Source organism: Vollenhovia emeryi, unplaced genomic scaffold, assembly GCF_000949405.1.
Source record: "Vollenhovia emeryi isolate VEMERY1.0 unplaced genomic scaffold, V.emery_V1.0 DF939392.1, whole genome shotgun sequence".
Classification (NCBI taxonomy): domain Eukaryota; kingdom Metazoa; phylum Arthropoda; class Insecta; order Hymenoptera; family Formicidae; genus Vollenhovia; species Vollenhovia emeryi.
Genome location: NW_011966974.1, coordinates 70,747 through 81,348, shown reverse-complemented (window position 1 = coordinate 81,348; position 10,602 = coordinate 70,747). Strand labels below are relative to the sequence as shown.

The 10,602-nt window shown below is 41.0% G+C and overlaps 1 protein-coding gene across 2 annotated transcripts; it reads left to right on the top strand.

The window, feature by feature from the left end:
- The first annotated feature begins 1,461 nt into the window (after positions 1-1,461).
- Positions 1,462-9,596, top strand: LOC105558009 (mediator of RNA polymerase II transcription subunit 23). 2 transcript variants are annotated; one of them, XM_012005482.1, is made up of 13 exons: positions 1,463-1,556; positions 1,629-1,748; positions 2,470-2,588; positions 2,943-3,187; positions 3,274-3,406; positions 3,776-3,958; positions 4,081-4,368; positions 4,577-6,722; positions 7,344-7,583; positions 7,957-8,116; positions 8,199-8,486; positions 8,653-8,859; positions 9,200-9,596. In XM_012005482.1, the coding sequence occupies exons 3-13, from the start codon at positions 2,544-2,546 to the stop codon at positions 9,336-9,338; spliced, it is 4,074 nt and encodes a 1,357-aa protein (XP_011860872.1). In that variant the 5' UTR covers positions 1,463-1,556; positions 1,629-1,748; positions 2,470-2,543; the 3' UTR covers positions 9,339-9,596. The 2 variants fall into 2 exon arrangements, with proteins under 2 accessions (XP_011860871.1, XP_011860872.1); XM_012005481.1 differs by having other exon boundaries at positions 1,462-1,748.
- The last annotated feature ends 1,006 nt before the right edge of the window (positions 9,597-10,602 follow it).

The following is a 10,602-nucleotide window of genomic DNA, read 5'->3' as shown; positions in this document are numbered from 1 at the left end:
CCCTATAAGCCAGACAATGACAAACGCCACTCGACGATGCTCTCTCTCGGTACACACGGCTCGGCTCTAGCGCGCGTTCCAGTTAGTATATATTTCAGTGATATATATATACGATATTCAAGATGGCGACGAAATGGTCCAAGTTATTCCATTTGGCGAACCTGGCCACATACGGAACATTTTTCATGACCACTTTCAATCTATGGAGATACGTCTCCTTAGTCCCAGTCTACAATAGATGATTTAAGCCCTAAGCTTTAACCCCTGGTCCACAATCTTGCTTTAAGTAAGCTGTAAGCCTTAAGCCGTAAGAAATTAACCAATCACAGGCATTTATTCCCCTCACTCTCACCTGTGATTGGTTAATTTCTTACGACTTAAGGCTTACAGCTTACTTAAAGCAAGATTGTGGACCAGGGGTAAGAAATTGGCCAATCACGGTCAAGTATGAGTAGAATGCGCGACTGTGATTAGTCAATTTCTTAAGGCTTAGGGCTTAAATCTCTATTGTAGACTGGGACTAACGCGTTACTTCCAAACCCTGTTCCTGCCATATGTGGCTATATTGTTGAAGTCCCGGAACGTGACAAGCAATTCTTATGTCTTAAATCATTCAGTATCATAGATAGGAAATCAATTAAATTTTGAATCCGGCTAACTTCCATTTAATAAAATTTAATTAAAATTATCTGGATCACTCACAAACCTTTTTAATTGCACTACAAACGTCTTCATACGAAATACCAACGAATTCATATAAAAATTTTATCTAATTTATCTATTGCGCTAACAATAAGTATACGGTGGAAAAATAATTAATTAATTACAAACAAACGAATGACTCACAAACCTTTCTAATTGCACTAGAAACGTCTACATACGAAATACAAACGATTGCATATAGAAATTATTTAAAAATACATTCAGTCGGCGTCAAGTATGAGCGAATTCGTAGTCGTCGTAGTCGTAAAGCCTCCGCTACAATGATTCTCGGTTCTGGGGCTCGATTCTTGAATTTATTCGAAGGAGAAACGTATGCGAAAATTCTGCTCTTACAGAAAAGTTGCAAGTTGATTGGCTATTCGCATGGCTTTAACCAATCGACTTGCATCTTTTCTGTCAGAGCAGAATATTCGTATACGTTTAGGCCTTTGCACGTAAAAAAGCATTAACCGTAACCGTAATTTTAGTCCATAACCTACGGACCCTACGTAATTTTAGTCCGTAACCTTAAGAATTTTACTTGGGTTGCTCCATCTGTCTGTACGTGTTGAAAACTACGATTACGGACTAAAATTACGGTTACGGTTAACGCTTTTTTACGTGCAAAGGCCTTTTCTTCTTCGAATGATTTCGAGAATCGGGCCCCTGTCTACAATGGTCGTAGTCGTAAGAATAATCGATTGCGATTGGTCAATTCTTATCGAGCGACTACGACTACGACCATTGTAGACAGAACCGAGAATCATTGTAGCGGAGGCTTAAGTAAAACGCCGGCGTGGCCGCTCTCAGGTTTCTCTCTGGTTCCAGTCGCTTTAAAATTGTTGTTGCCGGCGGTGAGCTCATAAATGTCGATGTGACGGTTTGACAAAAGCATCATTGACAAGTGTCTCTTTTTCCCCCTCTAGATAAGGGAGAGATTAGGGACCTTCGAGCTCTCCTTTAGATGCGCTTGCATTTCTAGAATTACTGCAATCGCGCTGTAGCCTTCCGATGTGTTTCGCGCGTCAAGTCTAGGTTATGTCTTGGTAAATACAATATTATTTATCAATTAACTTGCTTTAATAGCGAATTCGGCAGCTTGCACTAGTGCGCACCGAGTCTACACCGAGGCTTGTTCAAAGTGTACTCTTATATTTATGGTATCCTCAAGTAAAGGAAAGTCCTCTATTATGAGACAGAATTCAATTATGAGATAGTAGCTTTTCAAGATCCAAATTCAGTCACAAGTTTTTTTTTCGCAACGATTACACGATCTAGCAATAAATTTTTCACTAAGCAGATTTCACTCCGAGGGCAATAAATTCATGGTGGGACCAACAGATATCGCCTATTAAGGTCCAGTTTCACAAACGTCGGTTAACTGTTAACCAGAGTTCAATCGACTTCCTATCTTTCTCTATCTTGTTATCCAAGAAGAGACAGAGGATCAACTAACCCTAGGTTAGCGGTTAAACGACGTTTGTGAAACTGGCCCTAATTTAGCTGAAACTGCTAACTCATGATAGGAGACTTTCTTCTACATGTCCCAAAACTATTTAGCCAAAGAAATGATCCATACGAATACTATGCAGATTATTTTACTGGCTAAGAAGTATTTTAAAAAGTATTTAAGACAATCCTTGCATTTAAGAGTTGACTGTAAACAAGCCTTTGTACTGACTCGGTGCGCACTAGTGCAAGCTGCCGAATTTGTTATAAAAAGTTTGAGAGAACAAATGGAATTATCTCGCAATTGATTCTTTTTAGATTTAGCGCAAGGAGACACGTGTTAATTGCATAACTTTCTTATTATCGTCGAGGATATTATGTGAGCTGAGACTATGAGTAACGAGGCTCAAATTACTAGTATCTTAAATGATATTTTGGTAAGTGTCGAGAAGTGTCATATATTTTTTCTGTGGTCGGCAGCTTGCACTAGTGCGTACTGAGTGCACGCCAAGGCTTGTTCAGAGTCTACTCTTATATTTATGGTCATCTCAAGTACGTGTCTAAAAACTAGCAAAAAAAAGTAATCCATCCGAATGCTATACAGATTATTTTACTGGCTAAGACGTACTTCAAAAAGTATTTAAGAGAATCCTTAAATATAAGAGTTGACTGTAAATAAGCTTTAGTTCACAGTCAGTGTGCACTAGTGCAACCTGTTGAATTCGCTAATAATTTTGTGACAGTGGGATCTCAATTTCATTAAACGAGACAATGTATTTTACACGTTTCAGAAAGTGGAGGCAATAGAGGAGGCTTTTAGTTGCGTTCTCGTTCACCATCCTAAGAAGGAGAGTGAAAAGGTAACAGCATGGCATCAAGAGCTGAAGACTGCTGTGACTGGATTGACGAAGGAGCAGCAGGAAGCGGCGGTTCGTCAATTCCTGACGATGGCGGCAGCGATGACCAACCACAGACGATTACAGTTATTACTGTCGCTACTGGAGAATTTAGTGTATTCAAATTATTTGCCTGCTAGGTAAAATTTTGGATAAATTCGCGTTTATTCGTGCCTCTTTGATTCTCTTTATCGTATTAAGTTATTTCCTATGATTCTTTTTGCAGGCTAGTATGCGAGTGTATTCTGAGTTGTGACAAATTGCAATATTGTTTGGAAGATTTTTGGGTTGAGTGCTTCGTTCTCATTAGACATATCATCGGCGGAGTCGATTATAAAGGAGTGAGAGAAATCATGAAAGTAGGTTCCCGTTAATGATTGTAATAATTTATCTTATATTTTCAATATGCAAAACATGAGATCTTTCGCAATCTTATTATACAACACTGAAAAAGAATTTTCACTATTGTAGCTAATCATGATTTGTTAATAATATTTTGATGCCTTAACTATAAATATCTAAACCACAGTAAACGATTTGCTGTCGCACTTAATACAATAAGCACATTAAGCAAAATACTTAGCTATTACAACTAAATATTAGCTGTTCATATTTTACAACTGAAAGTTGTCGCATGCATTTTTTTAGCTACGGCAACTACACTTTTTTTCCGTGAAGATATAAGACAAAAGTCTGAAGAGATACATATTTTTCTGTTTTACTCTTAGGGATGCAAAGAGAAAGCCCAAACCATACCAGCCCGATTAGACGCGTCGGTGCAACCGCAATTGAAGGCTTTAGAAAACGTTATTGAATATATCTTCGATAGAAATGCGTGCTTATTGCCGGGTTATTTTATCGTCAACGAGATACAGAAAGCTTATCCCGACGGCAAAAATTGGCCTCATTGGGTAAATAACAAAAATATTGAGAGTAATGAAAAAAATTACTGAGATTAAGGGTAAAGCATTGCACTTAATAGTTTTACGAAAAAGTATCCCCGTTAATTATGCGTTTTACACGTCCGTTGCAGAAACTGGCAAAGTTGCTCTCGAATTTTGTCGAAAGTTTTCGAAATACTGCACAAATGGTGTCTATAGTGGGACACTCGAAGATGTTACCAGTGGTTGAACACACAGGATACGCCGACTACCTGATTAATCCTTGGCTATTGGATCCTACTACATTAAAGTTTTCGCTGAAAGGGAATCTGCCCTATGATCCAGATTTGCTTAAGCCTCAGACGGAATTACTTAGATACGTTCTAGAGCAGCCGTACAGCAGAGATATGGTCTGTTCGATGCTCGGTTTGCAGAAACAGGTAAGACGAAATTAAAGCACGTGAAAAATGAAGATAAAATGCGAGAGGCGAAAGTGAAATTGTAACTTGGGTTACATACTAAGATAAATAAGTGGATTTTTTGTTGGTTCTACATGCAAACTATATTTCTTAAAAGTTATCAGGAAGCACACCATTGGCTTAATATACCCTTTTAAATTGATATACATATTTTTATTTGTATGTCAAGCACAAGCAACGATGCATCGTCTTGGAAGAGCAACTCGTGGAGCTCGTCATACTCGCGATGGAACGATCTGAGAACGAATCTCTACCAGCAGAGGGAATGGATGGAACGGTGGCCAATCACTGGGTGTGGTTGCACCTGTCTTCGCAGCTCATTTATTTTATTCTCTTTCAATTTGCCTGTTTCCCAAGTATCGTTATGGCGATACACGATAAATTAGCGGGCAGAGAATTGAGAAAGGGCAGGGACCATCTAATGTGGGTACTTCTGCAGTTTATCTCCGGTAGTATCCAGCGGAATCCACTATCAAATTTCTTACCCGTACTGAAACTATACGATCTCCTCTATCCGGAGAAAGAACCTCTGCCTGTCCCGGATTATACCCAAGCACTGTGCACTCATCAGATGGCGATAACGTGCATATGGATACATTTATTGAAAAAGGCACAGACTGAGCCCTGCACTAATATTCATAGACCCATACCGCACACGCTCAAGGTCCACCACGAGTTCCTGCAGCATCTGGTCATGCCAAACGCGTCTCTCTGTATGGGGTCGGATTATCGCATTGCGCTCTTGTGTAATGCGTACTCTACGAATCAGGAGTATTTCAGCAGACCGATGGCAGCTCTGGTAGACACCATCCTGGGTACACAGAAGAATCAGCAACAGCAGCCCATGCAGAACCTGCAGAATAACGCAGCGTTGGCGAATGGCCCGACGACGCCGCTTTCAATGTCCATCTTGGATTCCCTGACCGTGCACTCCAAGATGAGCCTGATTCACAGTATTGTAACGCATGTGATCAAATTGGCGCAGTCCAAGAGCAACATGGCATTAGCTCCGGCACTAGTCGAAACTTACAGTAGACTACTGGTATACACGGAAATCGAGAGCCTCGGCATAAAAGGCTTCATCAGCCAATTGTTACCAACAGTATTTAAATCTCACGCCTGGGGGACTCTTTATACGTTGTTGGAGATGTTCAGTTACAGGATGCACCATATCCAACCACATTATAGAGTACAGCTGCTGTCGCATCTGCACAGCCTCGCAGCGGTACCACAGACCAACCAGACGCAGCTTCATTTATGTGTCGAAAGCACGGCCTTGCGTCTTATTACCGGCCTGGGTTCTGCGGAGGTACAACCGCAATTGTCTAGATTTCTGTCGGAGCCGAAAACCCTCGTGTCTGCGGAATCGGAAGAACTTAATCGTGCACTGGTGTTGACGCTAGCGCGATCCATGCATGTTACCGGCACCGGCGCCGACAGTCTCAGCGGCACGTGGTGCAAGGAACTGCTGAACACTATCATGCAAAACACGCCGCATTCTTGGGCGAATCACACGCTCCAGTGTTTTCCGCCGGTGTTGAGCGAGTTCTTCCAGCAGAACAGCGTGGCGAAGGAGAACAAGCAACAGATAAAAAAGGCGGTCGAGGAAGAGTACAGGAATTGGGCGTCCATGAACAACGAGAACGACATCATCGCACATTTTTCAGTTCCCGGCACCCCGCCATTGTTCCTGTGCCTCCTGTGGAAGATGATACTCGAGACCGACCGCATCAGCCCTATCGCGTACAAAATCCTCGAGAGAATCGGCGCCCGAGCGCTGTCGGCTCATCTTAGGAAATTTTGCGATTATCTAGTGTTCGAATTTGCCAATAGCGTCGGCGGTCAGCATGTCAATAAGTGTGTGGACACTATTAACGACATGATCTGGAAGTACAACATAGTTACCATTGACAGGCTTGTACTTTGTCTAGCTTTAAGGACCCAAGAAGGCAATGAGGCCCAAGTGTGCTTCTTCATCATACAATTGTTGCTACTGAAAGCGGCGGAGTTTAGAAACCGTGTGCAAGAGTTTGTTAAGGAGAACTCGCCGGAGCATTGGAAACAGTCAAACTGGCACGAGAAGCATCTTGCCTTCCACAGGAAGTTCCCGGAAAAGTTTGCGCCGGAGGGCATTATGGAGCAAACCAGCGGCGGACCCAGCCAGTATCAAAATTTGCCCGTGTACTTCGGGAACGTGTGTCTTCGCTTCTTACCGGTTTTCGACATAGTCGTCCATCGGTACCTAGAGATACCGCCTGTTATCAAGAGTTTGGAAATACTGCTGGAGCATTTGGGCTGTTTATATAAATTTCACGGTATGTGTCTGATAAAACCTTGTCGATTCTAATCAAACGGAAAGAACTTTCTCTACCATGCAATATAATATTTGAACATGTATTTGTTGCTCCCGGAACGAATTATCACTATTACATTAAATTTTATATTCTGTTATTTATATTTCAAGTACATTTATAGTACTAGTACTAGTAGTACTAGTACATTTTACAAGGCGTTTTTGAAGGAACGTACCCAAACCTCTTATAACACCTCTCTCTATATCCACTTCGCTATGTGGCGATCGAACGAAAAACCAACAATGTTTTTGTTTGGTTTTGAACTCGGGTCTTCGGATTACCAGACCAGCGCACAATCCTCTGCGCCACGATCGCCACAGTTATTTATATAATTTTTATTTCTTAAAATATGCTGTCTTATAAATGGGAGTACATGTAGGGTGAGAATCTGCCGTGTTTCTACACGAAGTCATGCATCGTCCCGTACAAAATGATACAAAAATTGACATAGAAATTGTTGTTCAAATTGATATTAAGATATACACTCTTTTTGTTTTATGCAGATGCGATTGAAGAAAATATCTGTTTCTTTCGACGAATTGACTAGATTTTGTTGGATTGAAGGCCAATTACGATTTTCAGATCGACCTGTCACATACCTTTACAATACATTGCATTATTACGAGAAGAAGCTGCGGGATCGACCGTTGTTAAAGCGTCGACTGGTGTCTGCTGTTTTGGGATCGTTACGGGAAATCAGAGCGCCCGGATGGGCACTTTCCGAGGCTTATCAGATGTATATGACACGCTTTAATGATGATGCAGTCTCGTGGGTACCAGAATTGGATTATTACATTCGACTTGTACAAAGGATCGTAGAAAGTAAGGCAACCAAAGTTTTTATTTTTTCTTTGTTGTTACGATTGATTGTAATACAAACTAGACTAGATCTTTATGCAATCATTAAATTCCTTTTGACTGGAAACAAATAAAACTCAATCGAAAGCTTGAAGAAAGTTACACAAATATCAATAAACTTTGATAATCACAATATATTTTATTAATTGTAAGATAATATAATTTATTAAAAGTAAAAGTATACAATAGAAAGAAATGCTGGATTCCTTGTTGGTACTTAATTTTACGTTCTTGATAAATTTTGAGTTGTTTTCAAACATAAAAGGAATTTACGATATGAGAGTAGCAGAAAAAGTAATTTTATTATTTCAATGATCGAGCACATTGTGTGTTAAAGCAATGTCCGGCACGGCTCACTTTCCTGCCACCGACTGGAGATTCAACGAATTCCCAAATCCAGCGGCGCACGCTTTGTACGTGACTTGCGTCGAACTCATGGCCCTTCCGGTTGCTCCAGATGCGGTAGCTAACTTCCTACTAGATGTTGTTGCCAAAGGGTATCTTTTTTTCCTATCTTCAAATCGGCACAGTCCGATTTACGATGATTCCACTTTCAATTTTGCTTATCATTTACCCTAGGTATACCGTTGTGCCGTCAGACGAGATACATTTGTGGATAAATTGCGTTGGTTTGTTGCTGGCAGCGTTACCCGAGTGTTATTGGTCAGCGTTGCACAAACGTTTGCTGGAGACCATCAGTAGTCCCGGCCTGGTTAATTGGCAGTATAACAACTTGACGCCATTCCAAATGTTTAACTTCAACATTACGCACAACAGCCTGTTAGAAAACAAGTACAGCTACATGCTTGCACTGGCGCATTCAGTGTGGCATCATGCGGGCGTAGGGCAGATCACGACGATGCCTCAGTAAATCTTGATATAAATACATATTTATTAGTAACAGTATAATAGCTAATATAGAAAAGTATAGCGTGAAAGAAAACAGAATTGACACTTTCATAGTTTTTAAAAATGGAAATTTAACGTGTTATACATTTCGTTACGAATTAATGATGAGTAAATCGCTCTTCAGGTTCATCAAGGAGAAACTTCAGCCGGTTGTAAGCAGCGAGGAGCAATTGATATACGCGTGCCACCTAATCGGCCCTACCCTGGCGAGATTTAACGCGGAGCGGCCGCATTGCGTGGTCGAGCTTGCAGTTTGCCTGTACGAGATGCTGGAACGAGTTGACCACACTCAAACAACCTTGAGTTACATGGATCCAATTTGCGACTTATTGTATCCTTGATATACAACGCTAAGCTATACAAATTCGGAAACAACTTTCGACAACTTTAACTGTTATTTAGGCCCGGTTTCACCGGCGTTGTTTAACTTTAAGCTTAGCTTAATTCGTTCTTTGCCTCTTTTCAACTGTTACTTTAGAAAGAGACAAACATGAATTAAACTGAGATTGAAGTTAAACGACGTTTGGTGAAATCGGGCCTTAGTTATCGTTGAAGATAAGTTTCAGTAACAGGCTCAGGTTCGAGATTAATTTTACAGGATTTCGCTCTGATGCGTCTATCGAGGGACTCGGGATGACGCGTTTTGTATCTTCCTTAACACTCCTGAACAGATATCACATCAAGTACATGTTTGTTGGCGATATGACGAAGAACGAGGTGGAGTGTATCATACGAAGACTGAGGCCCGCGTTGCAGATGAGGCTGCGTTTTATCGCTCACATAAACATAGATGAGATCCATACGTCCTAAGGCGTTCATGTATCGATAGGACACGATTGCTTCCGCCGACGTGACACGGGGACGACGTCTTGACCTACAATTCAGTTTCTCGGAACAAACGAATGCTGCCCTAGGCATGGGATTAAAATTATTTTATTTAAAATATATGTGAATGTGAGAAAAATGACGGCTTCCTGTTTGTTTTAACTCTACGAAATGATATGTCTTGTACTTTGATACTTTTTAGCGCGTAGTCGAGTGAGAAAATAAAATTTAATGTTCGACAATCGCACGATCGTTCCCTCTATCGATGAGCGCGCGTCGTCAACGTCTTCGTGCGTATCGCATATTTTTAAATAGATTAATTATTCCATTCGGCTTCATTTTTTTTCCAAGGTTGAGGGACCGAACGTGGGCCGACATCATTGCCAGCCAGTGAATCAAAATTTTGCCACTTTCAGCGCTGGCGTCGCCTTACGATTAAGAATTCGCCCATGAGTTTACCGATCTTGATCTCACTGGCTCGTAGATATAACGGCGTATAACCTTTGTTATCTGGGTTATAGTCGACTATGATTGGTCAATTCTTATGTGTCTGATGAAATTGACCAATCGCAGTCGATTATTCTTAATAATAGTCGACTATAATTGGTCAATTCTTATGTGTCTGACGGAATTGACCAATCGCAGTCGATTATTCTTACGACTACGACCATTGTAGACAGAACCGAGAATCATTGGCTGTGTTCTCCAGAAGTTAGCGCTTAATAAGCGCTTTATGCTGATTGGATAGATCTAGAAGAATAGCTCTATTTCAGCACAGGGGAGCGATCGCGTGCACCGATCGAATTCGAATTCGAGAAGGAATATGCCATCCGATACCACTCTTCGTACATGATCAATCTATGGTCTGAGGGAAACTATCCTATAATAAATAAGCATGAACCATGAAACCTGTAGAGTAGAGACGTATGAGAAGTCGACCGATCGATTTCGATCGTGCACGCGATCGCTCCCCAGATCTGAAAGTATAATCCAATGAAAGCAAAGCGCTTAGCAAGCGCTAACTTCTGCTGGACACAGGCATTGTAGCGGAGGCTTTAATACATTCTCCATGATACGGTATTACCAGGTAATGGCCTAGTTTACATCGTGCACTTGATACGCGTATCAAATAGCGTATTTGAACTGATCAGCCAATGACCAAACGAATTTACTAGTTATTTACTATTTGTTACTATTTGATACGCGTATCAAGTGCACGATGTAAACTAGGTCATTACCAATGGCTGTG

Bases quoted from the DNA above. Each gene is read 5' to 3' on its own strand.
- LOC105558009 (XM_012005481.1), top strand. From the start codon at position 2,544: ATGAGTAACGAGGCTCAAATTACTAGTATCTTAAATGATATTTTG. The intron at 4,369-4,576 runs GTAAGACGAAAT...TTGTATGTCAAG, and splicing joins TGCTCGGTTTGCAGAAACAG to CACAAGCAACGATGCATCGT. The intron at 7,584-7,956 runs GTAAGGCAACCA...TGTGTGTTAAAG, and splicing joins TGTACAAAGGATCGTAGAAA to CAATGTCCGGCACGGCTCAC.